The following is a 15,652-nucleotide window of genomic DNA, read 5'->3' on the forward strand; positions in this document are numbered from 1 at the left end:
CACAGGAGTGAGTAGCATGCATAACAAGGCCTTAACAAACCCGTTCATACAGGAAATAGTGTACAATGGCTTTTCGTTGCAGATTTTGTCCTCGCGTTTATAATCATGGAACTCTGCCAATGTTCGTCTTCGTGCATTCGATGATCACACTGAACTAACCGAGGTGCGCAGGTGTAGTGACATTACGGGTATGGCATCTGTTTTATCGAAGTCCCTTCATCAGAGGGCTGGCGGTTGCTGTTCTGGTCGCTTCCGCGGCAGGAGTTGCAACCGCTGGCGTTGCCGCGTTTAGTGATATCAAGGCTGCCGTGTACGGGCTATATAACCCATCGACCTTAAAGGAGAACCCTGCAACGTTATTTGTGATATACCTGCCAGCCCTGGTTGTCCATACGACCATGTTATCGTTAACGATATATCGTTTTGGTATTAGCTCAACAGCCTTGCCGAGACGCGGGATTGTTCACCGATTCTTAAAAGAGTAGGTTACCTTGTCGATCACAGACTCTACCCCGAAAGCTAATGCTCGCTTAGAGGAATGTTTATGTATGCGTGTGCAGCCGGTCGATATATCTCGATTCTTCTCATTTTGCAGATGCTGAAACAAATGATAGGAACGATACTGTATGAAATCATCGCTCTCTCTCTGACTGAACCAGGGGACATGTCTGTGAGTTTTATCGCCCTACTTGCATGACTCGTTAAAATTCACAATCGTTGCCAGGTTTACTATTCGGCTCTGGGGGGAGAGTAAGGTCGTGTCATCCTTCATTGTTCACCAAAGTTCACAAACAACGTCTACTTCCCAGGATAGCAGTAGCAGCCACAGTCATCTCCGTCTGTCGCGCGATGCTGAGCATTCGCTCTTTGGCCGCAAGTTGCCATGTCGAGCCAGCATGGTTGCTCAATCATGCCGAACTCAGTCGGGTCCACTGGAGGAGAGGAATAAGCGAAGGAGAAATCGTCGTTGAAGTCAACGAGATGGATGTGGTTCTCCCCTGCAATTCACGACCGTCGACTGCTGTGCAGACCGAGTTTCCAGGGAAGGTTCAAGGACAATTCCAGATGTCTTAACAACCACAATTTTGTTCCATATGTAATATTTAAAATCATTAAGTACAAGAACTGGATTGTATACATAAACCTCAATTTACATAAATATGCTTTGAAAACACCATATGTTAAATAAATACTACCACAGATCCTCGACCAAATTTGTCTTCCCTGCAAACCACTCGCCATGTATGTCCTACACAGTACCAGTGTTAGTTGTTACATGTACATGCTCCTGGAAGACAATCGAATTGATGCTAGTTTCTGCATCAGAGTTGGCCACGAGTTTGGCGTGATATTCTCGAACGCCAAGGATAAGGCGTGGTCCCAGCACAAACATCTGCACGCTGAATAAAATTTCAAGAATACCATAGAGCGTCAAAGATCCAGTAGAAGGTGAATTCTGTCGAGACGGTGAGCAATGTTTACACGCAGATGACAGCGACAGGTCAGCGCACCGCGAGCTTTGGAGAGGTATTAGCCAGCTCGAGGCAAGAGACACAAACAAAGCTAGCACGCGCGGGACTTTAGCAGAAGACCATGACCACAGTTACATGGCAAGCTCACCTTGCAAAATAAAGCATGTGGGATTGTATCAGCACTCTGAAACAGTCTCCGACGTTCGTTCCTGTCGATCGACCGAGTCTTCGCAGGTCACGGAAGTGTTTCACAGCAACCCAGGCTGAAAGACACAGTGCAATGACCTCCCAAACAGTGCCGAGCATCCAAACCATTGAAGTGAGAAGCTGGACATCTACGTCATATACATAATTACACGTATATGTGCCAGAGAGTATAAATTCCTCTGACATTCGTACAATGAGCTGTGTTCTTCAAGTCGACAAGTAAGCTCACCTGCTACAACATTCTTGAGTCCTATTGCCGCCATTACTCCGCAGGCGATGTTTACGGCCAGGAACATGGTAACAAGGAAGATAAGCATCATTCTGGATTTCTCATACATGGCATGTAACCGGGCAATCATGATGACTTGCATCATGTTTATGTTTCAGTCGAGTCAATATCACAGAGGTATTGAGCTAGGTAACCCACCACCCAACATAGCAGTTACGACCACACTCGTCCCGTTCCTTGCGTAGTATATAAAATGGCCTGAAACACCCAATCAGTGATCAGCCTCAGGTATTAGTATCAAACACCGACTCACACCTGTGTGGACATTATGTTGAGCCAGGCTCGATGTTCAAAATCTTACTCACCCCTACATATGAGTGTATTCATTGAATAGGAATGAGATGGTTGCGTAATACTCACTGCATCTTTCAGCGAGACCAATGGCATATGTTCTGTGTGCCGCCGGTCAGAAGAATGAAACACAACACATATAAAACATACCCAGTATATATGCACTGATTGTGAGAGATGAGCATTAGCACGGTGCCAGATTGTTGGCCTCATACATACATAGAATATGGTATTCCAATATAACGTGTCTAGAACATTTGAGAGTCAGCACGACTTGCCAGCCACGCTATAGCACAACAAAAGGTACGAACAACCAAATACAACACAGTCATGAGAGACCATCGTTGCCTCTGTCGCGAATTAGTTCTCTTCTTTTCTGCTGATAGGGAGTCGTCACTTACCCAGATTAGTTCAATCTATGACACCATTCTTAGCGGGTTGGCTGCTCCGGCAATAACATCGACCTACCTCTTGTCCAATCGTTAGCGCTGGAAATATTATGAGAATATCAGCAGTTTTCTAACATTGTCCTGCTCACCCCAATCGTATACCACCACGACGCCAGCGGCAACTGCGAAACAGGACATTAATGTTAGATCAAGACATGTTGATACGACAAACCTGCCCAATAGCTGAAATAAATGTTGATACCGATTATTGGCCACACACTGGGACCATTTGAGACTACGGTCATATTCGAGGATGAGTATGGGCGAATGGGGGATGTTGGCAATGTATAACGATGGCGTTCATGCTAGATATACCCCCGTTCAGCGCTTGAAATCTGCACGATGGAGATGGATACTTGATCTCACCTCAAGACCCTTGATCACTGGCAGGTGAAGTAAGTATTGCGGTGAGAAATTGTACAAAAGAGGTATTTTGCTGCAAACCTGCCAAAATTGAGGAGTTCCCTATGAAATCATGTGGTCGCCAATCTAACACAGGTCCAAGCGTGATCCGATCGAAAACGAAACTTTAAGCAAGATCATTGACAGATGTTAAAATCCACGGTAAAGACATGGCATTAGAAACTCGCATAGCTGGTGAATCAAGAGCAAGAGATGCGCTGATGACAGGAGGAGTATGTGAGACTGTAGCCACCTTGGGACCGTACAAATTCTGAAACTCAACAACAACCAAGGTGCCCTCGCGATCTTGTGCAAGCAGGCGGGACAGTTGTTGTCAAGAGATTCCCGAAGAGGGTATCATCGACATACTCGGGAGTTCTGCGCGTCGAGAAGTGAGATGAGATATGACACTACGCTCCTTATTCCGCGCATCGATATTTGAATACCAACACGCAGTGCGACACCACACTGAACACAAGTTGTGCTGGAGACCGTTGTTCCAAGGGGTCTGGCATAGTCGCAGGAGCTCTGGCTCGTTGTCGATAGGGCAGTAGGGCCTGGTGCACGTCCTCAGGAGCACCAGGGGTCCTGGGGTAGTAGCAGGAGTCCTGGCTAGTCTCGCGTATGTTCCGGGAGAGCGTCTATTATCATGCCACCTTCCGCCGTCCGGATATTAATAGTCCAAGTGAACTGGTTTTCCGAAGTCACCTGTAGTTACGGTGGATGAGATTGAATATAACACTGCTCAGACTGAATATTTTTAAATGCTGTTGTGCCATAAACTAATTTCGTCGCTAGAATTGTTCACCGAAAAGACTCACCCTGGAAATCCGAGAGACACCATCTGGTTGGCGAGGCCATATTTCACAAAATACCCTCATAGCAGTGCATTCAAGTTGTAGGATTCAACACAACACCAATGACATTATTTGACGTACTAGAGGGATAGCTGCTGCTGCTTACCATCACTCTTCCACCAGGCCAGGGTCGGCCGGTCTACAAGCAAGGGAGTGTGGTAGAGTAAATATCGATCGGAGTTCCAATTAAATAATTTGTAAACGTTCACATTGTCTGGTGGCGCTGGACCGTGACAGAGATCTGATGAACCATGGCGGTGCTGCTTGAAACTATCTGCCATCATTGACCAAATAGATGCAGCTAGGCCTATTCAAGTTACAAGGTTGACATGCTCCACCCATCAATTACAGGATGTGGTCAGTGTCAATCAGTATCGCCTCCTGTTCATCATGATGAATTTCATATAATATAACACTTCTAGTCTGATGCGATTCACCAGAGGGTACCGTGAGCTTTGAGGTCACCGATACTTTGTCATGTCCGCCCAGACGCAGTCCGAAGCAAGTCTTGCAGTTCAGCAACTGACTCTCGCCAGTGTATCATTTACTCTTGTGGTGTACGATCATATCATCACATTCGCTCAAGAGGTATTTTCGCCTGTACAATCTGAGACAGTCTAACTCTAATTGTGTGTTTTAGGTGACTTTCTTTTGGTCCAGTTCATGGTCCACGTCAAGAATACTGTATTTCAGCGTAATACCATGACGAATCATATTATCTTGTCAATGATTAATCATAGACTCGACAGATCCGATACTTGGCTCTGATACAAGTTTGGTGTGTTTTGATTCCATATAACAAGAACCGCACTAGATAACAATATTGTCTAGTCTTGCTGCTTTGGAACAAATAGGAGTAGCCAAGGTTCCCAGCTATTTTGTGAGTTCTTGAGCTGCGCATATCGTCGTTTGTGTCTTACATGTATCGTTCCACAGGAGTGAGCCGTTTTCATATGCCAAGGCAATAGACCAGCTTACACATTGACGTAGACTGGACCAGTTACCTTTAATGAACTACGCCATCAAATTCATAATCATGACTCTATGCCAATGTCCGTCCCTCGCGCATTGATCTGATCCCACTGAATCGACTGGCATACAGGTGTTATAACATTGCGAGTATGGCATCTATTCCCTCCGAGTCGGAGTCGCTTCATCAGATGGCTGGCGGTCACCGTCTTCATCGCTTCCTTGGTAGCAGCTGCAATATTTGTCGCCATCGACTATGATGAGATTAGGAATGTCACTGGCACGAGCGTCTCGCAGTTTAACTTGGCACAAGCCCTTCCATTTGAATATGGCATCTACCTACCAGCCTTGGTCGTCCATACGACCATGTTCTTACTTACGCTATATCGCTTTCGCGTCAGCCCCAGAACCTTGCAGCAACACGGGATGATCCACCGATTTGTCAAAGAGTAAGCCCCTCGTTGATCGGAAGTTCTGCCACGAAAGCTGATGTTTGCTTAGGGGCATGTTCATGTATGCATTTGCAGCTGGTGAATACATCTGGATCCTTTTCGTTTACCAGACGCTCAAGCAAATAACAGGAACGATGCTGCATGAAATCATCGGTCTTTCTTCGGAAAGACGACAGGACATATCTGTAAGTTTTATGGCCCTCTAGCCGCACGAAAAAACTGCAACCGTTGTCTCTAGGTTTATGATGTAGCTATTTTGGGAGAGTAAGATCGCGTAATTTTTCATCCTTGACCGAAGCTCACGAGCAACGTCTACTTCTCAGGATAGTAGTAGCAGCCACAGTCATCTCCGTCTGTCGCGCGATGCTAAGCATCCGCTCCTTAGCTGCAACTCACCATGTCGATCCGGCATGGTTGCTCAATCATGCGGAACTCAGTCGTGTCCAATGGAGGATGGGAACCACCGAAGGAGAAATCCTCGTTGAAGTCAATGAGATGGATGTGGTTGTCCCATCCAGATCTCTGGCATTACCTACTCGAAATATCGGAAGAGAAGACGAAATGCAGAGATTGACACATTCTCGTGGAAATAGGATAGGAGTGTAACAAATGTGGGTAAATACCGGGAAAGGAGCGAAAAATGAAGTACCATGTAATTAAATTATTTGCCCAAAAAAACTGTCCTTTCCAGTAAAATCGCTGGACTAAAGATCATGTATCTGAGTAACCTTGCGGAGCCTTGGAGTGATGCTGCACGGGTAGGGAAGTGGGTGACTAAAGAAGCCTTGTAAGTCGAGATACAGGGCAACAGGAACTAACGCACATTGCGATACCACTGGACCATCGTGGTTCGAAATCAATCGCCTTCCCGTCTGCACCGATTTGTTTCGAAAATTTAAATGTGGCAAGTAGCGAAGTAATTGCGATCCATAGATTTGCGTCTGCAAAATGCCGTCCAACACAAATCCTACAGTATCGCAAGGATGTTCGATGTCATCTAAACAGAAAAAATATCATGACAAACCTTCTCCCGAATCCAAAGGCCATATTGACGGTGTCGTCATTGAGGTTGCCATCAGCTGCCAGGAAGCGCTCGGGCGAGAACTGCGAAGGATTTGGGTATTTCTCTTCGTTCTGTGACATTGCCCTATAAAGCAGTTGACCTCTATGATGGTCCCTTGGACATGCAGACTCACCACACATTCGGCACAATGATGGTACCTATTTACGAGGTTAGCGAGAAACTTCATCAGAAAACATGGAATTTCGTGCCTTTGGGTATATAATATCCCTCGTAAACGTCGCTGTTCGTCGATGCATGCGGTACCGCTACACAATTCCGTAAGAAACAGACGGGCATCTGAAAACTGCACACGCACATAGGGGCAAAATGGGATGCCAACGAAGAGTTTCCCGGAGGATAGCATCAATATACTGCAAAGACGATCTATCTTCAAAAGTCGGCAACCTCGACGCGCCAACAACTTCATCGATCAGAGTGTGGGCTTTCGCTTGCACCTCTGGGAAGAGCACCATAGCAAGGATGAATACTTGCAATATCAAATCCGTCTGGGTGAAAATCAGAGCAGTGCAAAATAGAATACTTGAAAACTGAATACCGTTTCGACAGCAGCTGCTCGGACAGTTTTCGTCAATATCATTCCGGCACACTGTATCCGACTGGCACTTACTTCCAAACGCAGTGGCTGCAGTTTCCTTGATAGTTGTTATATCATCAGGAGTCTCTTTTCCTTCGATCCGTCTGAGGGCATTTGAAACCATGGATGGCTGGGCTTTCCCTTCAGCCTTTTGGGACATGTTAGGTCTAGATATGGGGACACTCGACGGCATACCGTTCTTTCAAGCACATCCTGGAAAGGATCGTTCATCCACTGTTGAAGCCATTCTCGAGACTTGATGACTTTCTTCTTGAGGGACATACCAGGAAACCATGCTGGTATGCGTAGAACTACTCAAACAGCATTCAGTCGAGCCAAGAAAAATACGACTGAAGACTCACGGAATGGAAGTGCGTTGAGAACGGTAGCTACCTCAGGTCTGAGTTCCTGTACGGCCAACTCGAGTGACTTTCCAATAAGGTCCACCAACGGGTCATCGGGTTTTGTTTCGTAGTCATATGAAGCCGACATTATCACGGAAGATGAAAATCTGGCAGATGATTCTGGCATTGATGATAGATTGCACCAGCAGGAGAAGACTTACACGTGAATATGCTTTAGGAATTCCTCTGGGGCATCATACATGTCACAGATAAGCTGTTGAACTTTTTTCTGCTGCATGGGACGGTAACTTAGAGCTGCCTCTGCCCTGAATGTTTGATGGAATATCCTTCTTTGACAACGCCAACGAGCTCCGTATTTCATGAGTATGGTGTTGAAACCAAACCCGAAACTGTTAGAGACACCGTGTCAACAATTACAGTGGCTTGTCAGTGAAATTTAGCTCCTACAGTTCGTTTGCTGGAAGGTCTGGCCTGTCAGAGTAGTTATATGACCGCTTCCCCAAAAGCTCGAAGGCCACTTTCTCAGAGTTGATCACAACAATGTATTGGCCGAGAACGTGCGAGCATACAATATCACCTATCAGGAGACCATTTAGCAGAATTCAGTGTATTCATTGTCATCGCACGCACCATATTGTTTACCCCATTCCGTGTAACCAAGCCATGGTGCTTTGATGTCAACCCCGCAAATATTGCCAAGGATTGGAACAGGTCGCGGTCCCGGCGGCAGCGGAAGTATTGTTCTCTTGTTCACACGAAGGAGCGCACCGACAAGAGTGGCACAGATGAAAGCGCCAATGGAAATGTCTTTCCAGTCCAACAACATGATGAGATGAAGGAGTCGTATGTTTTGGGCACGTCCCTTTATATGTGACAATTTTTTTACATGTTTCAGAGAGGATTACAGTTACATATTGTCCCCGCGTCCAGGGATGTACTAGTTCATATTATTAATGATATTGGTGGCGCCCGCCGGGTGTATAGCTCCCGAGAGTGAATGCTGCCGAGGATTATCTGTGTCCGAGTCTTTGAATCCGACATGCTTTCTTCAGCTAGGCTCGGGACCAGCCTGGCTTAACCACGGACGAGTAGCCAGGCTGCTTCGCCTGCCAAATTTCCCCGAGATCGACCAGTCTAACTACGTCAAAATTCCCCACTCTGTCGTGGTACGAGTCTAGCTTTTAGATTTTATTCTGTTCCCTTCACCGCTCGACAAACAAAAGGGTTACGATGCGCAAAGTACCCTGACTCGGTCACCGCATACTACATAATTTACCGGCGTGCTCAGTGTTACTCGGTCCCATGCTCCTCTCAGGGATAGCAACCTGGTCATTAGTACAATGGCTTTCCCATCTTTTCGACAGTCATGAGTCAGAATGATACGACCGATTCCCCCACTGACACATAAGACTTGTTGGTCGAGTGCAGGATCCCTGACAATCTCATATCTGACTCCAAAAGATGCCTGGTATGTGACGGCGGTGCATGTAAAGAATCGGACGAGCGGCCATTTTGGTGTATTTCGTCCGCCCAAATGTCGTAACAAGCGGGACCTTTTGTTTGTCAAAACAAAATTAAATCCGATATGAAAGTGGAGGATCGCTAAACGGTCACTTTACTCGTGCCATCTACTGCGTCTGTCTCATGGCACATCCGTATCGTCAAGAAGGGCTCACGAACACATATCTTCTTACTGTATCACGAGAAACACGTTTTTTGCATGCATCATCAGCATGTCTACGCTTCTTCCGCAACACCCTTGCAAGTAGACGATGAGGGCTCGTCGACTCAAGGCTACATCTCTCTTTGTCTTCTTCCCTTTGCCAGAGTGGCCGCTCGGATCCACTTCAACAGTTAATTCACCAGCTGCAAAAAAACCTACACTCCGTCGTAAACAATCGCTTTCGGTATGTCGGGTCCGTTTGTTGCCTAGCCAAACACCAATGTCACGCGTCTAGCTGGTCGAAATGCTTCCATTCGCCTCATCGATTTGCATCCTCGGTGCTTTCATCTGTGGCACTTTTGCACTACAAAGCTCCCCGACAGTTTCCAGTGTCCCTGATATCAGCACCTCAAGAATATATACAAGTGCTATCTCAAGTGTCATAGCTGCGGTGACACCCATGCTTGCATTAATATACTTCTGTCCACTCTACCTTCTGTATCGGCATTCAAAGCGGCACCCAAGGTCGATCAATAAGATATCTGGGGCGCGAGTTCAGCAGTACGGTCCACGTTGGTGCTTCATTCTAACCTATTGTTGCCTCATTGTTGACGCACCTTGACTTTGTATTGCCTAGTCGTGTATGTATTCTTGCTGGCTGTTAGTTTGGCAGAAGTAAGAATCATAATCCAAACTTCATTCAGAAATATGCATGACCTCTTGATTATAACAGGTTGCAGATGCCACTTGGTTGCTGTTGCAATTTCGCTTCAACAACAACGCACCTGATCCCATTACTCGCAGTGGTGTACGCTTTCTCTTGTGCGTTTGTTTCGCGATTTAAAATAACATGTAATTGAGCATGCAGTCAAACAGGTTTTCAGCCTGTTGGACAACAGTGACCTCAGGCACATATACTTTGTTCTTCCTCGATCCCTTGTGGTCCAGACGTCCAATTGCGTCTATAGGTACACAAGCGATCTGGGTTCTCGTGACATGGATATTTTGGGTTGCCGGAGCAGGTTTGTTCAACAAGTCATTCCCTCGCTTGTTCATGAGTGGATCGTGCGATGGAGTGGTGTATTGCGGTCAATTGCAAATGCTCTTTGGTCAGTAAGCTGTTGCATGAGAGGTATACAAAAACTGATGTGTCATTTCAGCCCTTGCAGTTGTCCAGATGTGCGTATGTCGAGATCATCTTAGATTGTCAACTGACCGCGTTCGGTAGCCTCACCTTGACCTTTGGAATGCTTGTGATTACCTGGCTCGTTTGGCAATCGGCTCGCACTATCCGCCATCCGATGATTATCCGCGTTCCAGCCGCTATATGAGCACACCAGTGCTAGTAGCGAGTAACTTTGAACGCCGAAGCCATTTCTACCCATAACTAGTCACGAACTAGAGTCGGTTCTGAATCATGAACATTGATAGCGACTGTTGTATTATATGGAGTTCTGGTACATATGCGACAGTGTATGGCATAAATATTATGTTGTGATCCATTCAATTTGCCGCTGGAGCGCTCAGCGTTGAGCAGAGTTATGCTTCCGTTCCGTCTCCGAAATAGCAGAATGTTGATTGGCCAGCATAGCAGCGGGCAAAACCGGCGACACCTTCGGCTCGATCGGGCTCAGACCATTTTTGAAGCGAAAAAGTTCAAGACCAGAAGTATCCACTAGTCCATCATCATCTCTACTTGCCTTCAAGGCTCCGTTTGTGTAATTAATCCTCTTCTCTTTCTCCACCTCATACATTTTCGCAATGCCTTACGCTACAGGTATGCTTACAGTTTCTGCTGCAGCGCGGATGCTGATTCTATTCAAGGTGACGCTGGTAAGGGTGCTGCTATCTTTAAGAGAAGTTGTGCTTTGTGCCACACCGCCGGCGCCGGCGAGCCTAACAAGGTTGGCCCTAACTTGCATGGGTAAGTGCATTCGTTACTGTCCTTGACTATCGCTGAACGTCTTCCAGTCTTTTCGGTCGCAAAACTGGTTCAGTGGAAGGTTTCTCATATACGGCGGCTAACGTGAAGAAGGGTGTTGTATGGGGAGAGGACACTCTTTTCGAATACCTTGAGAACCCCAAAAAGGTTTGTCGCGTATAGCTTTTGTGCATCATCACCGACTGATGCACTTTGAATTTTTCTACAGTACATCCCAGGAACTACTATGGCCTTCGTTGGCCTCAAGAAGGAGAAGGACAGGAATGACCTTATTACTTACTTGAAGCAAGCAGTGCGTCATTTTTTGTCGAGAATAGCTGTGGGATTAAATGCTAACGACTGGTTCTTATTCCAGACGGCCTAATTTTATATCCACCACGGACATCCCATTCACACAGACTATAGCTATAGTACGGCTTTGCATCGGGTCTTAGTATATTAGACGACCACCCTTGTCCGCATCTCCTTGCATCCTTGACCCCCGCTCATACCACGATATACTTTTTCTCTTGCTTGTTGGTAGTCAGTGAGTGCTATGTCATGTTGCCTTCATGCATCATGGGAAAAGTGGTGTGATCAACTTATTGGCGATGTCATGCAAAGATACATGGTGCGTAACACTAGTGCCAGTCTATGTGATCCTATTGAATACACAAGGTTGAAAGAAATAAATAAGCAAATTACATATCGTACTTGTCCACAGAGGGTGCTAATGATCTCATGCATCGTACATGACCATATACGACGGGCGGATGGCGTCATTCGTATAACACACAAGCTCATCATAATTCAACGACCCTCCACTCGACACCTCCGCGAGGACCTATTATGACTAGCTAAGAGCAAGTACAAAAGATGAGAGGCAGGGTACATACGGTGTCATAACCAGCTGGAGGTGCAGTTAGTGATGTGTTGTCTTGCGTCATCTTGTAACCTTTGCCAACGACCACTTTGTTTAGCAATATCGCCTTCAAACTCGATGGATTAACGTTCGTGGAGTAGTCGTTCGATTTCGAAGACGTCGACGAAGTGTAGATACCGTGACCGAACCTGACATGCGCGTCAGGATATCGTGATTGATTAGTTAAAGTGTGACATACCGGCCCCAGCCAGTCTTCTTGCCAAAGAGATTCAGGTTGTAAGACGTTTTGAGAATGCAGCACAAGGAACATGTCTGAGATGAGCATAACGTGCAGTTGCCATTATCGCCTAGATTGCATTCCCTGGTCGTTCCGTGCCAGCGACGATTCTCGTTCCCTGCTGAACGCCCCGCTGCAACAAAGTTGCCGCGAGCCTCGACAGCAGCACTGCTTCTTGTCAGCCAAAACACCAGCATTTATGTAAACGAAGACTAACCGATATGCCTCGTATTTGACAATGGAAGTTGGCGATGAGATCACTTTATGCACCCTCCGAACTGTCGGGCATGGAGTCTGATGTCTCCACGACGCCTTGAATTGGTCAGCGACTACAGCAAGTAAACGTTATCGATCACCCGCACTAACATGCGAGTGCTACTTACCGCTTTTGAACGTGTCGTGTCCTTGTGGGACTTCTATGAGTCCTGGTGCACTCTTCTCAGCCATGGAGGTGCACGCCTGACTGCAGAAGTGACCCTTGCCCTTGACAGCCTTTCCGCATAACAAACAACCACTGTTTGTTGGACTGGACCGAGAAACGGTGATAAGTACTGTCAACACCCGACAGAAAAATGATTCAACGGACTTGGCTAGTTGTGTAGGTTGTGCAGCCGACACTCCTGCAGCCTTCGCTTTTTGTGCGCAGGTTTTGCCGCAGTACGAATGGATTGTCGTTCCATCGTTGTACTTGGGTTGCTTATGACAATGCTGGAGGAACATATGTTAGTTGACCCTATCTTCAAATAAGTACCGATCATCGTACGTCGCACAATCTGCGGGTGGCTTTGGTGGTCTTGTTTCGTTTAGGTTTGCTGTTGGGACTATGCTTTTTCTGTGCTGCAGTCGCGCAAGACTTCCCACAATACGAGTGCGTCTTCTGTCCGTCGAAGTATTTGGGACGGACTTGACAAATCTGTAACAGTATCAGCTCTTGAGAAGCAAAGACCTCATTCGAATCACATACATCACACGTTGCGAGAGTCGCAGTTCCGGTGAACTGCTTCGTAGATGTATTGGCGGGCAGAGGCTGTTTAACTTGAGGTGCTTGGCCCTGCGCGGCGATGTACTGGCCAGCCATAGTACCGAGCACAGAAAGTGCAGCATGCATGGGTGGGATCGTTGCATTCATCTGCTGGTATCAGGGGTACTGGGCTTGTCTCAAACAAGATGATACTGGGATCTGGGCTAGATACTCAGTGGACTTGGCTCTCCAGGAGCTTCGAGTCTGCGGATAAGTTGTGATTTGTGATGTTCGAAGCAAACAACAATTTATAGCTAGTATGCGGCAGTCCATCATGGAGAGAGGCAAATCGCTCTTCGATGAAACGCGGTTGGCGCGTGTTCTCCGCGAGGGAAAAGAGACTCCGTGGACTCTGTGCGACCTTGGAATCAATGACACTGTAAATTGGCACGGAGATCTCGTGATCCGAGCTAGCAGGATGATGCGAGGCTGAATGGTAATATGACAGTCGTATCGGCACGGTTTGCCACAGGGTGCACCATGCACGGCTCGCGCATTTTCCTCTAAGATACCATACAAGTACAGCCACAGAGTATATCAATGGATGGCAGGCTTTCAGGTCTAGACCATTATTGAAACAGTTGCCCAGAATAATGTTCACCGCACGACTGATGTGGAGATATGCTCCAGATTGCGCGACTGTCGCTTATATGTAGGCCTGAAAAGTATTTAGTCGTTATTCACGTGGTATTCGGTGTTGATTTCATGATAAAAGAAAAATCTTTTGTTACTCGCGAGCCGTAAGTGTGAGGACACGACGCCAGCGCTCGGTTTTGCGGGACAGTGGGCGGTGAGGCGAAAGAACTATGTGATTGCACAGCCACATCAAATCCGAATCTATTGCACAAACTTTGAGCATTCTGCAGCGATATGTTAATTATATAAAAAGTACATGACTGCTTCTAATAAATAATCAAGCAGCGCCTCCATGCCTTATCATGAATGTGACGGCGAAATCGAACGTTCGTTCATGAGACTAACGGTGTCTTGAATATCGTTGACATCAGGGTCTTAAAGCTTGGCTTAAGCGAATCTTTGGGCTTATGTCCATATACGATAAGATATGCAGGACGCACAGCGTCATTTGTGTAGCATACGGTTTCTGGGTCGAATATGAAAGCTAAGTAGAAATCCACATGAACAATCAATCAAACTCACCCTCGTAGTTCAGGTCCCAGCCAATCTCACCAGTAACCTGCGATGATATGAGCAAACAAATATCAAACAACGAACAACTCACAGAATCAAAACCATCGGGAGGTTTTACGAGGCTGGGTGCATTCCTGTACCGTCTGTATGGCCTCCCAACTACAACACGATTGACCAGCAAGGTGTGGAGGCGTGCATCTTGAGACAAGTTGCAAGAATAATCATCAGCTTCTGTGCTACAGTTGAGCGGATGCACCGATGCAAAAAAGGAAGACGGACGGACTAGATGAGCAAACAGAGGTATATATCCCATGCCCAAACCTACAATACCGTCAAAACGGTATACTAAATTCTGGATGCCATTTCTCACCTCTTGAACGCATTCTTCGCGCCTATGTAGTGTTAGACGATAGATGAAAAGGTAAGCGAGAAAACCCTTACCGCATTTCTTGACATCAAAAGATGCCCGCAAGATAGAACAAAGATAACACTCTTTAAGGCCACACAGCAGAATGTTTTTTGAGGTTTCTCCCAGGAGACATGCCCTGTTGGTACCGTGGAAGAGCAGCTTCTCGTTCCCTGCCTCGTTCCGAGCCCTTACGCGGGCCTGCACTTGCTTCCTATGATGATACAGCAATGGTCAGCGCACGCCATTTCCACTTCGAGCTTTCGTCAGCACCTGTATTGTAGATATGGCTCAAGATTGCTGTCGGGCCAAAGGATCTTAAAAATTCCTTGTATATGTGGCCTGGCTTTCTTTCCATGTCGCCATCCTTTGTTGAAAAGGTCTTCGACTGAAAGAGCAAGATCAGCTAGCGCCGACTGATGAGAAGTATCAAGCCACCTTTCGCGAAGTGAGGGCTATCACGACTCAGACGCACCAAACGGCTGCGCCGGCCTGCGGAGCAATTGACAGGGTTCTCTAAAGAGAACTCGTCCAAGTTTAAGGATTCAAAGGACGATGTTGACATAGATAGCAAAGTCAGATAGATGAAGTACAAACCGATTCCAGGCTACATGTCCATAAAATATGATCTTTTTATCTCAACGCGGTTGAGGTGCACCACGCACGCTATCCGCGTAGCAATAACGAATTTAATCGGACCCGTCCGCCTGAGCAATGAAGAACCTCATGTCGATGCAATCGATGCGAAGTGCATTGATGGTAATTGCAACCATAGATTCTTGGGAGAAAACGTAACGAAGGCGGATCACAATCACTGCCCAATCTCAAAGATTGTATCCATGCTGCAGATGCTCTGCAGCCACGACAAGAACATGAGGAGAACTGAATGTAAAGTGAGTCCAAAAAAGGAAGGATAATGAA

The 15,652-nt window shown here is 46.6% G+C and overlaps 7 protein-coding genes across 7 annotated transcripts; 4 read left to right on the top strand and 3 right to left on the bottom strand.

Annotated features, from left to right (window-relative positions):
* The first annotated feature begins 59 nt into the window (after positions 1 to 59).
* On the top strand, positions 60 to 1,095 carry EDB93DRAFT_1143213 (uncharacterized protein). The gene is made up of 6 exons (XM_041449385.1): positions 60 to 121; positions 172 to 481; positions 535 to 563; positions 615 to 670; positions 725 to 750; positions 810 to 1,095. The coding sequence occupies exons 1-6, from the start codon at positions 106 to 108 to the stop codon at positions 1,072 to 1,074; spliced, it is 702 nt and encodes a 233-aa protein (XP_041308102.1). The 5' UTR covers positions 60 to 105; the 3' UTR covers positions 1,075 to 1,095.
* A 3,908-nt stretch (positions 1,096 to 5,003) lies between these two features.
* On the top strand, positions 5,004 to 5,994 carry EDB93DRAFT_1249974 (uncharacterized protein; the record flags this gene model as incomplete). Its single annotated transcript, XM_041452932.1, has 5 exons — positions 5,004 to 5,019; positions 5,070 to 5,385; positions 5,438 to 5,573; positions 5,627 to 5,652; positions 5,712 to 5,994. The coding sequence occupies 5 exons, from the start codon at positions 5,004 to 5,006 to the stop codon at positions 5,992 to 5,994; spliced, it is 777 nt and encodes a 258-aa protein (XP_041308103.1).
* A 98-nt stretch (positions 5,995 to 6,092) lies between these two features.
* On the bottom strand, positions 6,093 to 8,237 carry EDB93DRAFT_1240390 (cytochrome P450; the record flags this gene model as incomplete). Its single annotated transcript, XM_041451749.1, has 12 exons — positions 6,093 to 6,162; positions 6,212 to 6,355; positions 6,413 to 6,535; positions 6,585 to 6,609; positions 6,661 to 6,717; positions 6,768 to 6,957; positions 7,060 to 7,194; positions 7,242 to 7,357; positions 7,409 to 7,557; positions 7,612 to 7,800; positions 7,859 to 7,988; positions 8,042 to 8,237. The coding sequence occupies 12 exons, from the start codon at positions 8,235 to 8,237 to the stop codon at positions 6,093 to 6,095; spliced, it is 1,524 nt and encodes a 507-aa protein (XP_041308104.1).
* A 1,141-nt stretch (positions 8,238 to 9,378) lies between these two features.
* EDB93DRAFT_1084637 (uncharacterized protein) lies at positions 9,379 to 10,405 on the top strand (the record flags this gene model as incomplete). The annotated part of the gene is made up of 5 exons (XM_041445848.1): positions 9,379 to 9,646; positions 9,712 to 9,749; positions 9,808 to 9,904; positions 9,959 to 10,183; positions 10,278 to 10,405. 5 exons carry the CDS (start codon positions 9,379 to 9,381, stop codon positions 10,403 to 10,405), a joined length of 756 nt encoding a protein of 251 aa, XP_041308105.1.
* Positions 10,406 to 10,835: 430 nt separating this feature from the next.
* EDB93DRAFT_1249977 (cytochrome c C1) lies at positions 10,836 to 11,380 on the top strand (the record flags this gene model as incomplete). Its single annotated transcript, XM_041452933.1, has 5 exons — positions 10,836 to 10,851; positions 10,899 to 10,998; positions 11,046 to 11,163; positions 11,225 to 11,308; positions 11,372 to 11,380. 5 exons carry the CDS (start codon positions 10,836 to 10,838, stop codon positions 11,378 to 11,380), a joined length of 327 nt encoding a protein of 108 aa, XP_041308106.1.
* A 354-nt stretch (positions 11,381 to 11,734) lies between these two features.
* EDB93DRAFT_1084624 (ADP-ribosylation) lies at positions 11,735 to 13,284 on the bottom strand (the record flags this gene model as incomplete). Its single annotated transcript, XM_041445846.1, has 7 exons — positions 11,735 to 11,839; positions 11,892 to 12,066; positions 12,117 to 12,323; positions 12,373 to 12,484; positions 12,539 to 12,863; positions 12,919 to 13,068; positions 13,120 to 13,284. The coding sequence occupies 7 exons, from the start codon at positions 13,282 to 13,284 to the stop codon at positions 11,735 to 11,737; spliced, it is 1,239 nt and encodes a 412-aa protein (XP_041308107.1).
* A 683-nt stretch (positions 13,285 to 13,967) lies between these two features.
* EDB93DRAFT_1143261 (ADP-ribosylation) lies at positions 13,968 to 15,614 on the bottom strand. Its single transcript, XM_041449386.1, has 8 exons — positions 15,170 to 15,614; positions 15,005 to 15,119; positions 14,767 to 14,945; positions 14,696 to 14,717; positions 14,609 to 14,646; positions 14,417 to 14,556; positions 14,335 to 14,371; positions 13,968 to 14,278 (listed from the first exon to the last, which is right to left on the bottom strand). Exons 1-8 carry the CDS (start codon positions 15,294 to 15,296, stop codon positions 14,145 to 14,147), a joined length of 792 nt encoding a protein of 263 aa, XP_041308108.1. The 5' UTR covers positions 15,297 to 15,614; the 3' UTR covers positions 13,968 to 14,144.
* Between the last annotated feature and the right edge of the window lie 38 nt (positions 15,615 to 15,652).

This window comes from Suillus bovinus (genome assembly GCF_016758785.1).
Source record: "Suillus bovinus strain UH-Sbo-P2 chromosome Unknown EDB93scaffold_24, whole genome shotgun sequence".
NCBI lineage: Eukaryota > Fungi > Basidiomycota > Agaricomycetes > Boletales > Suillaceae > Suillus > Suillus bovinus.

Bases quoted from the DNA above. Each gene is read 5' to 3' on its own strand.
- EDB93DRAFT_1143213 (XM_041449385.1), top strand. The intron at 482-534 runs GTAGGTTACCTT...ATGCTCGCTTAG, and splicing joins GTTCACCGATTCTTAAAAGA to AGGAATGTTTATGTATGCGT. The intron at 751-809 runs GTAAGGTCGTGT...TCTACTTCCCAG, and splicing joins TATTCGGCTCTGGGGGGAGA to GATAGCAGTAGCAGCCACAG.
- EDB93DRAFT_1143261 (XM_041449386.1), bottom strand. From the start codon at position 15,296: ATGTCAACATCGTCCTTTGAATCCTTAAACTTGGACGAGTTCTCTTTA. The intron at 14,557-14,608 runs GTCCGTCCGTCT...ACTGTAGCACAG, and splicing joins TACCTCTGTTTGCTCATCTA to AAGCTGATGATTATTCTTGC. The intron at 14,279-14,334 runs GTGAGTTTGATT...TATTCGACCCAG, and splicing joins CTGGGACCTGAACTACGAGG to AAACCGTATGCTACACAAAT.